This window comes from Peromyscus californicus, unplaced genomic scaffold (genome assembly GCF_007827085.1).
Source record: "Peromyscus californicus insignis strain IS unplaced genomic scaffold, ASM782708v3 Scaffold_5__1_contigs__length_169319896, whole genome shotgun sequence".
Lineage (NCBI taxonomy): Eukaryota > Metazoa > Chordata > Mammalia > Rodentia > Cricetidae > Peromyscus > Peromyscus californicus.
The window spans coordinates 37,264,827-37,282,589 of NW_026294573.1; the positions used below are offsets into that span (position 1 = coordinate 37,264,827).

The 17,763-nt window shown below is 42.8% G+C and overlaps 1 protein-coding gene across 9 annotated transcripts in view; it reads left to right on the top strand.

Annotated features, from left to right (window-relative positions):
* Window positions 1-673: 673 nt before the first annotated feature.
* Mast2 (microtubule associated serine/threonine kinase 2) overlaps window positions 674-17,763 on the top strand; it is a 176,464-nt gene continuing 159,374 nt past the window's right edge. For 5 of the 9 annotated variants that reach the window (XM_052715918.1, XM_052715908.1, XM_052715914.1 and 2 more), the window contains exon 1: window positions 674-983. In XM_052715918.1, coding sequence (XP_052571878.1) covers window positions 798-983 — 186 coding nt within the window. In that variant the 5' untranslated portion in view covers window positions 674-797. The remainder of the gene's footprint in view (window positions 984-17,763) is intronic. The other 4 variants (XM_052715912.1, XM_052715909.1, XM_052715911.1 and 1 more) reach the window with 2 other exon arrangements.

The window sequence follows — 17,763 nt, forward strand, 5'->3', positions numbered from 1 at the left end:
GACGTTATACACTGTCTGGAAGGGTCAAAGACAGTGTAAACAGGACAGTGGGACGAGCCTTGGAGTTCTCTCTAACGTGACTATTGATAGGCCTGTGGCCGGGTTCGTTTCCCTCCATCCCAGTCTCTTTATCTGTATCATGAGGATGAGCTAACTTGTCTGTGCGGAGTGAGGTGCGAAGCAGGCGGGCTCCTGAGGGTACACAGTGTGTTGGTCTCGCCCCTCCCGTTGGAGGTCATTTTCAGATCCCCAGCCTGGGCAGCGCTGGGTTCCGCAGGCACTTGACCAAAGGGATGAATGGAAGAATCAATGGGCTTCCCGCAGCCACCGCGGACGCACCGGGAGCCCCGCCCCCTTCCGCTTCAGCCCGCGCGGCGCGGCCGCGGGCGGGTCTTCGTGACCGTTCGCTAGCGCGTGCGCGGCAGGCCGCGCGCCGGGGGGCGGCAGGCGGGCTGAGCCGTGCGCGCGCGCGAGGGGAGGGGCGGGGCGGGCTGGCGGGCTGGCGGGCCGGCGGCTGGCTGCGGAGCCCGCAGCGGCGGCGGGTGGCCGGCCGAGCGTGTGCCGGGCGTGGAGGGCGCGCCGGTGGCTATGCTGCCTCCGTGAGGCGCGCCGGGAAGGTCTCGGCGCCTGAGCCCCACAGGAAGCGCGGAGACGCCGCGGGCCGGGTGCGGGTGGCTTCGAGCGCCCGCCGGGCCATGGTGGCTGTGGACCGGGCTTGCCGCGGCAGCGCTGCGGCCCGGGGCCGAGGCAGGCCGGCGCAGTCGCGGTGCTGACGCCCGCGGGGCCCAGACGCGGAGATGAAGCGGAGTCGCTGCCGCGAGCGGCCGCAGCCGCCGCCGCCGCCCGCCCGCCGGGAGGATGCGGCTCCGCGGGCGGCCGAGTTGCCCCAGCCGCAGCCCTTGCCCCCGCGCCGGCGAGCGCCGCCCGGGAGGCAGCGACTGGAGGAGCGGAGCGGGCCCGCGGGGCCCGACGGCAGGGAGCAGGTAAGGCGGCCTGGGGTCGGCGGGCGAGGGTGGGCGCTGTGGGGGAGGGGACCTCGCGGGAGGGCTGCGGCGGTGAGGGGTGGGGACTGAGTCGGTTGGGAGGAGTGGGAGGTCTGAGGAGGCTGAGGAAAGGGGAGTGGGGAAATGAAGGTGGGGGCCCGGGATTGCAAGTGGACTTGGGGAAGGGCGGGTTGGAGGAATGAATAAAATGGGTCTTGGGGGCATTTGTAGTCTCGGGTCTGGATGGAGCGAAGGGGTGCTGGAATGTAGACAGGGTGAATGAGCAGCAAGGAGTAGGCTTATTCAATGGAGTTATCTAGAGGAGTGAATAGTTTAAGGGAGGAATGCCAGTTTGTTAACGTTGACTGTTTCTTAGAGTTTGTCCCCACTCTTACAAAAACGGGGCATTCCTTAGCATTTTGATTTGGTGATCATTATACTTTTATAGGCAAGTATTCAGAATCGTTAACATTCTCCTCAGTAGCCATCTCCTTAACGACAAACCACTTTAAAAAATAGCTGCATGTGTGCAATCTCAAAGCCGGTGCTGTGGACAGAGAACCCGTAGATGAAGGCTCTGCCTTCTAGTTTACCCTTCATGGGAAAATAGATAGAAATGTAAAAGTACTCGTGAGATTTCCGAATGGACTGGATGTGTTTATTACTTTATTAGACAACAGTAGGTGTATTTATGAGTAGGGAATAAAGGTCAGCAAAGTTTATCAGAAAGGATAAACTGCCACTCACAGCGGTAGAAGTTCAGTGAGAGGAGACTGGCAAGAAGGGACATTGGAGGACCCTTGATTTTGGTGGATTCTGTAGTAATGAACTCCAGGGACAGCATTGCTTTTGTACAACTCTGCTTCAGACCCCAGTTGAGACCCCATCCTTGAGTCTCTGGAGTCCCAGGTCTCCTGTCTCTTGCCCCTCACATAAAATAAGCTTCCTTTGGCATCATTATATACTTTGAGTTATACTATGTTAGCCTATGGTTTTTAACTGCCCCCTCTTTGTTTCCCCGATTTTTATTCTCTGAGTCTTAGAGCTTTGCCAGGACTTCTAGACTGCTGACTTCTAGTACCTATTCAAAACTTTTGAAATGTGTTTCCTCTTCTGACTTAGTTTACCTGATGCAGTTGACCTTATTGTATACTTCAGTGACATGCCCAAGGCTACTTGATCTCCCCCTCTTTTTAAAACATTTTTTATTTTGCAAATCATTCTGTAAAACCTTAATTAAGCCGGGCGGTGGTGGCGCACGCCTTTAATCCCAGCACTCGGGAGGCAGAGCCAGGCGGATCTCTGTGAGTTCGAGGCCAGCCTGGACTACCAAGTGAGTTCCAGGAAAGGCGCAAAGCTACACAGAGAAACCCTGTCTCGAAAAACCAAAAAACAAAACAAAACAAAAAAAATTTTATTTTATGTGCCTGTATGTAAATCTGTGTGAGAGTGTCAGATCTTGGAGTTATAGACAGTTGTTAGCTGCCATGTGGGTGCTGGGCATTGAACCTGGGTCATCTGGATGAGCAGACAGTGCCCTTAACCATTGAGCCATCTCTTCAGCCCCCATTTTTTATTTTTTAATAAATTTTAATGATTTATTTTTAGTTTTTATGTGCATTGGCGTTTTGTCTTCACTTATTTTTGTGTGAAGGTGTCAGATTACCTGAAATTGGAGCTACAGACAGTTGTGAGCTGCCATGTGGGTGCTGGGAATTAAATCCAGGTCCTCTGTAAGAGCAACCAGAAGCTGAGCCATATCTCTAGCCCAATTCCCCCCCTTTAAAAAAGATTTTGCCAAAAAAAAAAAAAAGTTGGACAGTGGTCGCGCACGCCTTTAATCCCAGCACTCGGGAGGCAGAGCCAGGCGGATCTCTGAGTTCGAGGCTACCCTGGTCTAAAGAGTGAGATCCAGGACAAGCTCCAAAACTACACAGAGAAACTCTGTCTCACAAAACAAAACAAAATTATATATAAAAAAACATTTTGTTAGCTGTGCGGTGGTGGGATCTCAGCACTTAGGAGGCAGAGGCAGTCAGATCTCAGACTTTGAGGCCAGCCTGGACTACACAGAGAGAGTCCCAGGACAGCCAGGGATACACAGAGAGACTCTGTCTCGAAAAAAAACATTTTTTGTTTTGTTTGTAAAGATTTATTATTTTATGTGTATGAGTGCTTAATCTGCATGTACACCTTTATGCCAGAAGAGGGCATCAGATTCCACTGTACATGGTTGTGAGCTGACCTGTGATTGCTGTGAATTGAACTCAGGATCTCAGAAAGAGCAGCCAGTGCTCTTAACCAGTGATCCATCTTGCCCCCCCCCCCCCCCCGCGCCGCCCCCCCCCCCCCCCCCCCCCCCGCACCTTGTTTTAATTTTTTATGTATAAGAGTGTCTGCTTGCATGTATGTTAGTACATCACATAGTTTGGAATTTAGAAGAGGGTGTCATATCTCTTGGAACTAGAGTTACAGACATTGTGAGCTGCTGGTAGTTGAAGGGAACCTAACCCAGGTCCCTTGCAAAAACAGCAAGTACTCTTAATTGCTGAACCATCTCTCCAGGCTCTCACCTCTTTTTAAAGATACTTTCCTGGGACTTGGTAGCCCAGGCTGGCCTCGAACTCACAGAGATTCGCCTGGCTCTGCCTCCCGAGTGCTGGGATTAAAGGCGTGCTCCACTACCGCCCGGCCCAACAACCTTCTTGAGTTTATATTCTGTCTCAACTTCTTCACTTTGTACATATAATCTTTATATTATGGTTCGTCTTGTATACTTAAGCTTTCCCCAAACTGCCTTCAAGGTCATGATTTGGCTTACTTTTTAAATTGAGATTTGGCTTAGTTTAGTGCAAATATCTAGGGTTCATTCAGCCTATGAATTTTTATAGACTAATATACCCATATGTCCACTACTTAGATCAAGGTGGAGAACATTTCCCGTTCCCAAAATGTTCCCTTACTCTTTCTCCTACTTACTACCTTTCTTCAAAGTTAACCAGACTTCCCACCCCTAGCACCATAGAATGCTTTTTAGCTAATACCTCATGTAAATAAAAATCATGAAGTTTGTAGTCTTTGGTACTGAATTATTTTATTGAAATAATTTCTGTGTATCGCTTCTGTGTTAGTTCTATAGAAATACTTTGCTTTTTCATAGTTGTATAATTTTCATAGTGTAGCCATACTAAAACTTATTGTGCAACTTAAAATAGGGTGTGGATATTTGTGAAAAGTCTCATTGTGAAAGAGTTACAAAGAGAATTCTGTGAATGGCTCAGAGAACTTTTTTATATAATTAAATTCATAGTTTTTCCTTAATCTTTATCTTCTCAAGCTATGTGAACTATTTGCTACTGTTGACCATGTGCTCTACCCTCATACTCATCCCATTGCGGTTTCTCTGACTCCCTCCTGTTTTTGTTTTTCTCTTCCTGTTCTTAAAACAGTCCTTGGCTCTTACCTTTTTTCTTTATTGCACTCCATTCTGTAGCAAGCTCTTACATGGGAAGTGCTTGGATGTAGAACAAAGGTCTGTAGTCTTTCATTCATTCTTGATTGTGTTATAGAACCTCCTGGTAGAGTCATTCAAGTATTGTCAACTTTGTGCTTAACGTTTCAACTAAGACTCAGTGTATATGTATGGGTTTTTTTTTTTTGTTTTCACCTAAGTTTTAACTAAAATATATATGCATTCAGTAAACACTTGTCAATTGTTAGGCATTTTCATGTAGTTATTGTTAGTTTGTAAAGCTCTTCTCTGTTAAAATTCTACTCAAGCTTACAGGCAGAATGTAGATGTAATTCTAAACGGTCTTATTAAATAAGAAACACAGAGCCAAATAAAGAGTTAAAAGCCCAGAGATCGAGCAGTAGCCAAGAGCTAAGACCACCTTATCTTACCATTCTCTGCTTTCCTTCCCCTGACAGAGAGACCTTCTTCCTGTGTCCTGTCTTTTTATTGCCTTTCTGTTCTGCCTTCTCATTGGCTGTAAACCCAACCACATGACTTTCTTGTCACTGCCTGTTTATACAGACCTCCAGGTCTCTATGGTTGGTACTGAGATTAAAGGCGTGTGTCACCATGCTGGCTGTGTCCTTGAACACACAGAGATTCTGCCTGCCATGTGATTGGATTAAGGGCATGTGCTACCACTACCAGACTTCTGCTTAATGGCTTGCTCTTAGCTTTGATCCCCAGGCAACTTTATTAACATACAAATAAAATCACATTTCAGCACAAATAAAATATCACCATAGCAGAAGATCTTTTTCTTTCCATGTGGGCATTTTTTTTTTTTTAAAGATTTATTTTATATAGTTATACAGTGTTCTGTCTGCACGTATCCCTGCAGGCCAGAAGAGAGCACCAGATCTCATTACAGATGGTTGTGAGCCACCATGTAGTTGCTGGGAATTGAACTCAGGACCTTTGGAAGAACAAGCAGTGCTCTTAACCTCTGAGCCATCCCTCCAGTCCCTCCATGTGGAATCTTTAGAGAATCCTTAGGTGGGTTTCAGATATCTATCAATCTCTTGAAATTCCATTTCTCAAAATTCTATGGCTCAAAATGTAGAACATTAGGTTCTACGATAATAAAATAGGAGTTGGAAAACACATAGTGATTAAGTGTGAAATACATATTCTTTGTTTTGTAATATATTCTTTTATCCACTCCTAGTTATATAGTAGATGCTTAATAAGCGTGGAATGAAAGAAGAAAAAAATCAGTGTTTTAGTTCTCCCCTTTTGTGCTGTGCCAGTACTTTTTTGTCAGGACCACCAGCCCTCAAATAATGACACATAGACTTATTGATAACTATGAAAGCTTGTCCATTAGCTTAAACTTGTCCCACTAGCTCTTATAATTTAAATTAATCTGCTTTTATTAATCTACCTTTTTCCATATGGCTGGGTTACCTCTACTCTACTCTACATCTGTACTGGATGTCTGACCTCTTCAGTGTCCCCTGGCGTCTTGCTGGCGTAATCCTCCTCCTCTTCCTTTCTCTCCCTGGAAATACTGTTGTTGTGGAATAATCTTTTTGTACACTGTGAAGATGAGTTACTCTGATTGGTTTAATAAAAAGCTGAACAATCAATAGCTAGGCAGGATTTCCGGGCTGAGAGGACACTGGGGAGAAGAAGGTGGAGACGCCAGGAGATACAGAGCAAGCAGGATGGGCATTACAGAGATGAGGTAATAAAGCCATGAGACAAAGTAAATTAATAGAAATGAGTTAATTTATGTTATAAGAGCTAGTTAGAAACAAGCCTAAGCTAAGACCGAGCTGTCATAATTAATATATTTCTGTGTCTTTTTTTTGGTGACCCAAAGAAAAGCCTGACTTCTTGCTGCCTGTTCTCTCCTGCCTAGCTATTGGCCATTGAGATTTTTATTACACCACTCACAGTAGTACATCTTCACAGAGCACACACATGTTCCACAGCATTTTCTCCTTTTTGGTCTAAATATAAAAGAAAGTTCTAAACTCTAATACAATAAAACTATATACAATAAGAACAATTATCAGGTAAGAATTACAGTTACAATGTCTAGTCCATATGTATTTGGCAAATTCGGAGAAAGTACTGTATTGTCTATCCTATCTTAATCCAGAGTTTTATATCTAAACCACTTTCTATCATAACTTGTATTACCACCCTAAAAAGATCTTTTTGATCTTAAAATATCTTCTGAAATAAACAACTTGAGCTTTTATATTTCTCAACCTTACAAACTTTACATATCATATGTAAGTTTCTTTTCTGAATTGGGTAACAAGGAAAAATGTAAAACTATAACTGTCTAGTCTTCAACCCCATCAGAGACCTGAAAAGGATATAATATTACCTGAATAAAAAGGAAGTGCAGAGCAAACAACTTCCAAAACTATGGAAATGACAGAGACAGCTGGCTGCCTGACAGTCACCCAAGATTTCTCTGCAATGTTGGTGCATCCATCTTCGGCCTATAGGTCTAGAATGTCTGACAGACCATTCTGTGAAGCAGGAATTTTGAAGGACTGTCCTACCTTGTCTTGGCAAAGTTCGGCCGTTGCATTTTTTTGTGTCCTTCTTGTCCAATTTGGACAGCATACTGTCAGCAGTCGAGGCAAGGGTAGTTTCTTGCCCAGTAGCTTTGCCACATAGAAAGCAAACTCTATATGGAGGTTCTTGAATGCCCATCATCCTTTTTTGAAGTAAATTGGTGCTGCCAGGAGCAGATGTATCTTACTGTCATGAAAAGCCCTATGTTAACAAAACATTTTAAATGCCATATTCTGTAGGTCTTTGAAGTGTTTGAAGATCACCTATCTTTCTAAAATATAAGTGTTTAATATTAATAAATGTGATTGTTATAGATGACTGTTAACTTAATAACTATGTATTATTTTTCTAAATAGCTTTCAAGGACTAAAACTTTACATTTTTAAATGAGCTGCATAGGTACAATACCTTAAACAAGAGTAGAAACATATGTACAGTATAACAAAAGTAACCTTAAATTCGTATCAATATACAAAAAATCCGTACCAGTGCCAAATATTTGAGACTAGTAGTTACTTTTTTTCCTTTTTTTTTTTTTTTGGTTTTTTGAGACAGAGAGTGTAGCTTTGCGCCTTTCCTGGAACTCGCTTTGGAGACCAGGCTGGCCTTGAACTCACAGAGATCCGCCTGGCTCTGCCTCCCGAGTGCTGGGATTAAAGGCGTGCGCCACCACCGCCCGGCCTTTAGTAGTTACTTTTTTAGTTTAAAAGTAGATTCAATAATCTACCCTTTTATCCTATCATTTCTGTGTTCCCTTTTTCTTTTCAGAAAGAGATCCTTGAATTTAATCTCCTTTGTTTTGCTTCTTCCCTGACCATGACCAGTAAAACTTGTAACCAATCCCCTAAATGATGATAAATATCCATAATCCACCAAATGACCGAAAATTATCCACCCCACCTCTTGGGAATGTGGACATTGTCTGCTTCCTGCTATCTAGGGGCAATGACATATTTAGGGACCCTGAGAAAATTGGGATAATAGTCAAGTCCTGGGAGAGCTAGCTGTAATATTTTTGTTTAGTCTCTGTGTGGTGGGAAAGTGTAGAGCTTATCTGATGTCCTGGCTGAAGTATTCTGTGAGGCTGGACCATCTCAGCTCGTAGCTTTGAAGTTGTTCTTGATGCAGAATTTTGAGGAAACTGCAACAAAGACATTCTGAGAGGTTGGATCACCTGGGCTACTTGTCTTCATTTGTGTCTGGTCCATTTATTCTAAAAACACAAACTTTTTTTTTTTTTCCTAGACAGGGTTTCTCTGTAGTTTTGGTGCCTGTTGTAGATTTCACTCTGTAGACTAGACTGGCCTTGAACTCATAGAGATCCGCCTGGCTCTGCCTCCTGAGTTTAGCCGCTGTAGAGTAGAGTAGAGGTAACCCAGCCATATGGAAAAAGGTAGATTAATAAAAGCAGATTAATTTAAATTATAAGAGCTAGTGGGACAAGTTTAAGCTAATGGACAAGCTTTCATAGTTATCAATAAGTCTATGTGTCATTATTTGAGGGCTGGTGGTCCTGACAAAAAAGTACTGGCACAGCACAAAAGGGGAGAACTATCCTAAGATAGGATAGATAATGCACATATCTGTGTTAACATAAGTATGGAATATGCAATGTGAACAAGTCAGCTACAGATGATTTTCTATTTTATGTTTGAGGAGGTAAAAGGCATCTGTCAACTTTATAAGTCCATTTAGACTGTGTAACCAAACTGTAATACAATATAAATTTCTATCCATGTTATATGAAAGGATGGCATGTATTAATAAGTCATGAGGACTCTGTAGCCAGCAAGATTTTTCTTGTCTCATCCAGTCTCAGAGCTGTTCCCATGTAGAGGAATCAGCATATACATCACCTGACTTGTAGTTTTTCTTGTTTTTTTTTTTTTTTTCCTTTATGTCTGTAGTCAAGATTTTCAGGAGGTTTCCCCCAATCAAATCTGGTCCACGCTGCAGTAGGCATTTCTGTCTAGTCTCCGGCCACTGAGTGGTGCACTGCCTGCTGCTCATAAAACCCTATCAAGTTCTCAGTAGCAGGGCCTCTTAAAAGAGCTGCACCTATGTACACTGTGAGCATGGAGTCTACTGGGAAGTCCCCTCAACCCTCAGCTTTTTCAGGCCCTAGGTAGACTTACGTGCTAGACATTTGGCGCCAATTGTAGCAGTACTTTCTTGTCATGACCACCAGCCCGCAGATAATGACAATAGACATATTAATTATGAAAGCTGGGCTATTAGCTTAAGCTTGACCCACTAGCTCTTAAAACTTAAATTAACCTGCTTTTATTAACCTATGTTCTTTCACGTGACTCAGTTACCTCTATTTTGTACTGTATTTCCAACTTCTTCAGTGTCTTGCTGGCGTAATCTGCATGCCTAGATTCCTCCTCCTCTTCTCTGTCCCAGGAAATCTTACCTATCCTCTCCTGCCTAGCTATTGGCTGTTCAGCTTTTTTTTTTTTTTTTTTTTTTTTTTTTTTTTTTTTTTTTTTGGTTTTTCGAGACAGGGTTTCTCTGTGTAGCTTTGCGCCTCTCCTGGAACTCACTTGGTAGCCCAGGCTGGCCTCGAACTCACAGAGATCCGCCTGGCTCTGCCTCCCGAGTGCTGGGATTAAAGGCGTGCGCCACCACCGCCCGGCTGGCTGTTCAGCTTTTTATTACACCAATCACAGCAATACATCTTCACACAGTGTATAAATATTCCACAACAGTTAATTTAAGTTATTTCATTTCTGTTAATTTATCTTTCTTGGGACCAGCTTTCAATTTGTTTTAAAGTCACTGCACAGAAATCATGATAAAACATACTGCCTTCTATTACATCCCACACCACCACCCTTTATACCACTACCACCACCACCAAAAACAATGGCTTTCTCTGTGGCATAAAACAATATACATTTTTCTGTGAGTTCAAGACCAGCCTAGTCTACAGAAAGAGTTCCAGGACAGCCAGAGCTACCTTGTCTCAAAATACCAAAACAAAACAAAACAAAAAAACACCCAAAACAAAACAAAATAAACCACCAAAAAACCCCAAAAACCTAAAAATAAATTTAAAATTTATTTACAAATCAATCAACTTGTATACATATTTAGTACATCCTTTGCCTTCCTTTTGCTGTTCCTACTTATCTAAGGCCAACCTTAGAGTTTTGTTCTTGCAAAGTTAGAGGCATTATATAACACTTGACTTTAAAATATTCTAGAAAGTCGGCTGAAGAGATGGTGGTTAAGAGTCCTTACTCTCGTAGAGGACCTGGTATGATTCCCAGCACTCACAGGTTGGCTCACAAGCATTCACAACTCTAGTTCTTGGGGACCTGATGCCCTCTCTGTCCTCCACAAGCCATTTGAACACTCCTGGTACACATACATATGTGCAAGCAAAAACACTCATTACATAAACTGAAAAATAAATCTAAAAGAATAATAATTAAAAAACTCTAGGAAGCTATGATCAAAACATCATGGTATTGTCATAGAAATAGATATATAAATCAGAAAACTAGAATAGAGAATCTAGAGCTTATATCCAGGCATCTACAGCTAACTAACTTTCCCCCCCTAGACAGGGTTTCTCTGTATAGCCCTGGCTGTTCTGGAACTCACTATGTAGACTGGGGTGGTCTCAAATTCAGACATCCTCCTGCCTCTGCCTCCTAAGTGCAGGGATTGAATGCATGTGCCACTACCACCTGGTTGTACAGCTAACTGATTTTTGATGAATATGCTAAGTACATACATTGAAGAAAGGATCATCTCTTTAATAAGTTGTGCTGTAATGGCTAGATATGCACATGCAGAAGCAAACTAGACCCTTTTCCTACCCCTTACTCCATACATAAAAATCAACTCGAATGTATTAAAGAGTTAAATGAAAAACCTGAAACTACTAGAAAAATGTGCAAGCGACACTGTACCAGGCAAGGATTTTTGGATAAGATCTAAAGCTCTGGCAACAGAAGCAAAAATAGATAAATGGCTAATATAAAATTGAAAGCTCTTCACAGTAATAATGGAAGCCCTGAAGAGACAACTTATATAATGGGAAAAGACTTTTGTTGATTATCTGATTTAGGGGTTAATATCCATAATAAGAAACTCAATTGCGAAGAAGATATCACAAAATGGAAAGATCTCCCATGCTCATGGATAGGTAGGATTAACATAGTAAAAATGGCAATCTGTCCAGATGGATTTAAGCTGGTTTCTGGAGCTTGGGAAAAATTTTGAACATGTTAAGAAGCAGACATGAGAAAATTAATGACCATGGTAGCGTTTAGTACTCTGCTTGTATTGATTAGTGTTAATGAGAGAGACAGAGAGATTGGAACATGTTTTTAAGCTTTATCAGAGACAGATTGTTTAAGGTACCTGTTTCCTTTACTAGTTTAGCATCCAGGAGACATAGGTGATCAATTGTTGAGAGCATTTAACAGTAATAGATGGTTATATTAAAGTCTGTTTTTGCAGAGCCCAGATTAAAGTCTGTTTTTATAGGGTCCAGACATTTTTGGGTCTGGGGGTGTAAATACCTTTTAGCTGTTACAGTTTCTTCCTTGATGATCTCTGGACTCCAGTTCTGTGGTGGTCCTGTACCATTAGCTGAGCAGTGAGTTAGAACAGGGAATTGGGAAGAGAAAAACTTGTGGTGCATGAGAACTTATTTCTTTGGAATTAGGGACGAGGTAGAGATCAGGGCCCTGTCTGTGTGCACGAGGAGGAGAAGCACAGGCCAGGCGGGTGGGTCTGGAGTGAGGCACATGGAGGGAGCAATGAAATGAAAGCTCCTATCTTTTTTTCTTACTAATTAATTAATTAATTAATTAATTTTTGTTTCTCTGTGTAGCTTTGGTACTTTTCCTGGAACTCACTCTGTAGCCCAGGAAATATCATGGAGATACACCTGCCTCTGCCTCCTGAGTATTGGGATTAAAGGTGTGCACCACCACCATCGGCAAAAGCTCCTATCTTAACTGGAAAATCTTTTCTCATTAAGTAACCGTGAAAGTGCAATTAAGTCTGGGGAGGGGGGTAAGCCTGACAATAGGGGAAACAAGGAGAGATGAGACCCCAAAACTCCCAAGACTGGGTTAGTGGCTCTGGAGTCCAGAAGGAAAGAAACAGATTGTTTCCATGCTGCTTTCTGGGTTCCTATGAATGAGCCTGTGGCCAAGCCTAGGTCTTAGCTTGGTGTTTGCATACCATCTTGGTGCCTGGGGGCAGTCAGCAGACTTGTTTTTCTAGGTGGCACTTTCAACAAGGCTCAGCTGATAGCCTGGCAGAGCACTCACTAGTCTGCGTGGCCTTTTTCCTCACTTAAAACAGGGACCCAACAGCTTTCGGGAGCCAGTACTTGGCAATTTTATTCTCGGGCTTTTTATCTCTTCTTTGGCACACCTTGAATGCCACAGATGACACTTTTGCTTGTGGGGTCAGAAGCCTTGCTCTCCAGATGCTTAGGTTTTAGTCCCATGTCAGGGAGGTCTGAGGGACAAGAGATGGATTTTACTCTGTGTCTTGAATTTTTTTTTTTCCTTGATGTTTGCTGGCTTGAGGACAGCTTTTGGAAGATCTACCAGGAGGCAGGCTATAAACTGATCTCTGGCTTAAGAGCCATCCTGATTACTGTGATCTCCATGTGGGTCCTGATCATAAATTTATTTGCATGCATCCTAGCCTGCTTCCAGATGTCTGTGCCTCTCATGGCAGCTTGAGAATGAGTGGGAGGAGTTAAGGTGAGTTAGGGTGAGAGGCAGCAGAAGCAGCCCATCCACTGCCAGAGGGCAGAAGGCAGAAGTCAGATAGACAGAAGTGGTTGCATGTGGCAGGGGGCTGTAGAGGGAGGGAGAAGGGTTCAGAGCTTCAGTAGGAAGCTTGAGGATAAGGTAACTCTCTTCATTTCCCCGCAAAGTTCTTATGCCCTCAAATTTACTGGTATCCACCCCTATGTCCCATGGCTACAGCCGAGAGAGAAAAATAAAAAATTAAAATAACAAACAGGGATCCTAGGCTCCTGTCTCAAGCATCCCTGAGACAAGGAGGATCTATGAATCAGCACAGGTTACCCAAACCGTCGTCATGGTATGAGTAAGGGCTGGGAGCGTATGCAGCATGTGGACCACCCGGTGGTCCGACAGCATCCTATACTTCGTTAAGATAGAATGTGTCCTTGCCAGTGCAGCCCGAAGACGACCTCCCCCTCTCCAGGTCTGGCGCAAAGAATATAGGTCAGGCTGTGGAGCTGAAGGGACTCACCAATGGCACGTGTGATGGAGATGCAGCAGCAGGAGCCGTGGCGACCGGTCCAGAGGCTGGGAAAATGAGACGTGATGTGGCAGTCACTGGGCAGTAGCAGGTCCTCGGCTAGGCTTACTGAGTGTGCAGAATTTCATGTGGAGGTCACAGGACAAGTTTAAGGATTCTGCTATGTGGATTCTGAAGCTGGAACTTAGGCATTAGGCTATATGACAAATGCCTTTACCCACGGGGTCATGTCTGTTAGGTACTACATTCAGATTGAGGAAACTGCCCTATTGTTTCCATCATTACTCTATACTGTAAGACTATAGAGTCAGGTGGTGGTGGTGTATATCTTTAATTCCAGCAGACAGAGGCAGGTGGATCTCTGAGTTTGAGGCCAGCCTGGCCTACAGAGTGAGTTCCAAGACAGCCAGGGCTACACTGAGAGATCCTGTCTCCAACCACTCCCTCAAAAGAACATAGAATCTTACCCTGTCTTATCTATCTTTCATGTAAGTTAGGATAAGTCTCCTAACTCATCTTTTAGTTCTATTTTTTTTATTTTTTATTTTATGTTTTTATTTTTATGTGAATGGGTGTTTTGCCTGCATATATGCCTGTTGTAAGAGTGTCCGATTCCCTGGAATTGGAGTTATAGGTGCTTGTGAGCTGCCATGTGGGTGCTGGAAATTGAACCTGAGACCACCAGTTCTCTTAACCGCTGAACCATCTCTCAAGCCCTTCTAGTTCTATTCTTTTTTTTTTAATTTTTAAAGATCTATTTATTTATTATGTATACAGTGTTCTGCCTGCATATATGCTTGCAGGTCAGAAGAGGGCACCAGATCTCATTATGGATGGTTGTGAGCCTCCATGTGGTTGCTGGGAATTGAACTCAGGACCTCTGGAAGAGCAGCCAGTGCTCTTAACCACTGAGCCATCTCCCCAGCCCCCTCTAGTTCAATTCTTATTGATCTCTTCCTTCTGTGATATTTTGCACATAGCAAATCATTCTGTAAAACCTTAATTAAGCCGGGCGGTGGTGGCGCACGCCTTTAATCCCAGCACTCGGGAGGCAGAGCCAGGCGGATCTCTGTGAGTTCGAGGCCAGCCTGGACTACCAAGTGAGTTCCAGGAAAGGCGCAAAGCTACACAGAGAAACCCTGTCTTGAAAAACCAAAAAAAAAAAAAAAAAACAAAAAAACAAGAAAAAAAACACCTTAATTAAGAGCTTGTCACTTTTCTACTAAAAAATCTTACAGTTGCTTCCATCACAGTTTAGATCAAAGTCCAAAGTGCTGATGACTTTGTCCTATAAGACTTTCTGTAATCTGGCCCTTGGCCCTCCTTGGTCTCATTTCTTCATTCTTGTTAACTAGTTATAGTCACACTGGCTGCCTTGGTGGTTTTTTACTTGATGATTCTGTACCTGGAATTCCCTTTTTCAGATGGATGTATATAGCTGTTTTCCTCATTTTGTTCATGTCTGTTGAGATAATGCTTCTTAAAGAAACCTTTTTGGAATATCCTTTCCAAAATTACTCTCATGGTCACTCCCTTGTTTTCTTTTCTTTTTTTTCAAATTTTATTTTCTATGTTTTGGTGTTTTGTCTGCATTCATGTCTGTGAAGGTGTTGGATCCCCTGGAACTGGAGTTACAGATGGTTGTGAGCTGCCATGTGGGTGCTGGGATTAGAACCTGGGTCCTTTGGAAGAGCAGCCAGTGCTTTTAATTGCTGAGTCATTTGTTGATTTTATATCTTCTGTTGATATTATTGTCATATTTTTGGTATTTGTTGTTTTTCTTTCACATTAGAACATTTGCCTCTTGAAGGTAGTAATTCGTGTCCGATTTTGTTCCAGATTTCAATGCCTTTTGAATTCTGTCTTCTTTACAGAAAGTAATAGATTCTCTGTTGGTGAGATGGCTGAATGGGTATAGGTAGGTGCTTATTGTGCAAGCCTGGTGACCACAGTTAGATACCTGGAGCTAGTATAAAAAACATGTCTGTAAATTCTAGCACTTCAGTGGGCAAGGTGAGAGGTGGAAATAGAATCAACCAGAAGCTCATCTGTCTAGTTTGAAGTATGAAGTGCAGCAGAAACAGTAAGAGGGACCCTGCCTTAAAGAAAAGGAGGGAGAGAACCAATTCTTGAAAGTTTACTCTGAGCTCCACACATGCACTGTGGCAAGAGTGTACCTGCACTTGAAATGGAGGCTTTAACATGTACATTTTTCCCTTCAGGGAAATGTACAGGTATCTTTATTAAGAAACTGCCTTACAGCCAGGCAGTCACCACTGCACACCTTTAATCCCAGCAGTTGGGAGACAGAGGTAGGAGGATCTCTGTGAGTTTGAGGCCAGCCTGGTCTACAAAGCGAGTTCCACGACAGCCAGGACTGTTACACAGAGAAACTCTGTCTCAAAAAACAAAACAAAACCAAAAAAGATTAAAAAAGAAAGAAAGAAAGAAATTGTCTTAGGCTGGGTGGTGGTGATACACACCTTTAATCCCAGTACTCAGGAGGCAGAAGCAGGAGAATCTCTGAGTTTGAGGACAGCCAGGGCTACACAGAGAAGAAAAAAAGAAAAGAGAAAGTGTAAATGAAGTTTTTCTGTGTCCCACCGGGGGTCCCCGCAGCTGCCTGGTCTCAAGTAAGCACACAGAAGCTTATATACAGATTGTATGGCCTATGGCTCAGACTTCTTGTTAGCTAGCTCTTTCATCTTAAATTAACCCATTTCTATTAATCTGTATGTTGCCACGTGGCCGAGGCGTTACTGGTCTGCTGGCATCTTGTTGCTCCTTGGACAGCTGGCGTCTATTCTAACTCTACCCTTCTTTGTCTCCATTTTCGGTTTGAATGTACCACCTAACCTTATTCTGCCTCACCATTGGCCAAACAGCTTTATTTATCAACCAATGAGAACAACACATATTCTCAGTGTACAGAAAGACATCCCATAGCAAGCATGAAAGAAATTGTCATAGAATGGAATATATCTCTCTTGGTTTAAGAATATAATTAAGATCAAAGCTCTAGTGGCCCTCATTTTTACATTCTGAGGTGATATCTCTGCTGTGACAACTATAGTATTAGCAGTGCGCACTGAGGGAGAAATTGAGCTGTTGAAAAATCCTTTAATACTTAATTGAGTGGAGATTAATTCACTACATAGTACCTCTGCCTATGTTTCACCAAAGCAGAACTACTTTCTAATATTGTTAGGCTTTCTGTTAGGTATTTAGGAATGATGTATGAAGCAGAGCATTTAGATATAGTTGATAATAGTTTTTAAAGTTATTTCAAAGGAATGTTAATGTGCTTTTGTTCAGGTAAACGTGGGATATTTAGTTCCAGCCTTTGACTAGTAAAATAAAGGGACATTGTTATTCTAGCTCAGGCTTTGGTCTTTATATTAGTTAGGGAATACTGGTTGCTGTAACAGATACATTCAGAATGACCTAGACTGATACACACTTTTCCATTCTCTATCTAGGTTCTTGCAGGGTCACCTGAGGAAACTGGATGATGGGCCAGCATAGTCACTTTCAGTTGTATTTTACTTCCAGACTCAGTTACAGGCCTTTGTCTAACTGCTAGAGGGTAGAGAACATTATGTAGATGCTCAGGAGGAAGGAAAATCACATTTTCTCAACTTCTAGCTACTCTCTGCTGTGGCTCTCCAGCCCCAGTGTAGTCAGTGTAATGTTTTAGTTTCCATGTATTCCTTCAGAGCCCACAGAATTTTGAGTCACAACCATTTTGAATATAAGAAAAGACCTTGCTCCCCAAGCCTGATAGAAAATCTGAAAAAACTTACTTCCCTTTGCTTTTGGTACAGCAGATCTTTGACTACTCCCACACTCATGAGGCCTTGATTATAATCTGTTGTTAGACTGTGATATTATCCATATAACATAATGGAAATGAATTAGCTTATAGAAGCTGGGATGTAGCTCAGTGTTTAGGGTACTTGTTTAACATGCATGAAACCCTGGGCTCAATCCCCAGTGCTACAAAAACCCAAATGTGATGGTGTACTGTAATCAGGAGATGGAGACAGGAGGATCAGAAGTTCAGGGTCATCTTTAGTGTTACAGAGAGTTTGAGGCCAGCCTGGGAATACATGAGGGCTTATCTCAAAAAGAAAAAAGAGAAAAAGTGTTAACTTATCTGAAAAGTTACATAGTGCCCCTGAAGTGGGAATTTCATGTAATTTCGATATTTTTCATATTGACAATATTTCATGAAGTATTCTATTTGCTTTTCAACTTTTTGGCTTTTTGTTTGTTTGTTTGGTCTTTCGGAACAAGATTTCTCTGTGTGGCCCTGCCGGTTCTGTAGATCAGGCTGGCTCGAACTCAGAGATGTGCCTGCCTTTGCCTCCTGGGATTAAAGCTGTGTGCCACCACTGCTGGGTGCTTTTCAACTTTTTTTTTTTGTTTGTTTGTTTTGTTTTTCGAGACAGGGTTTCT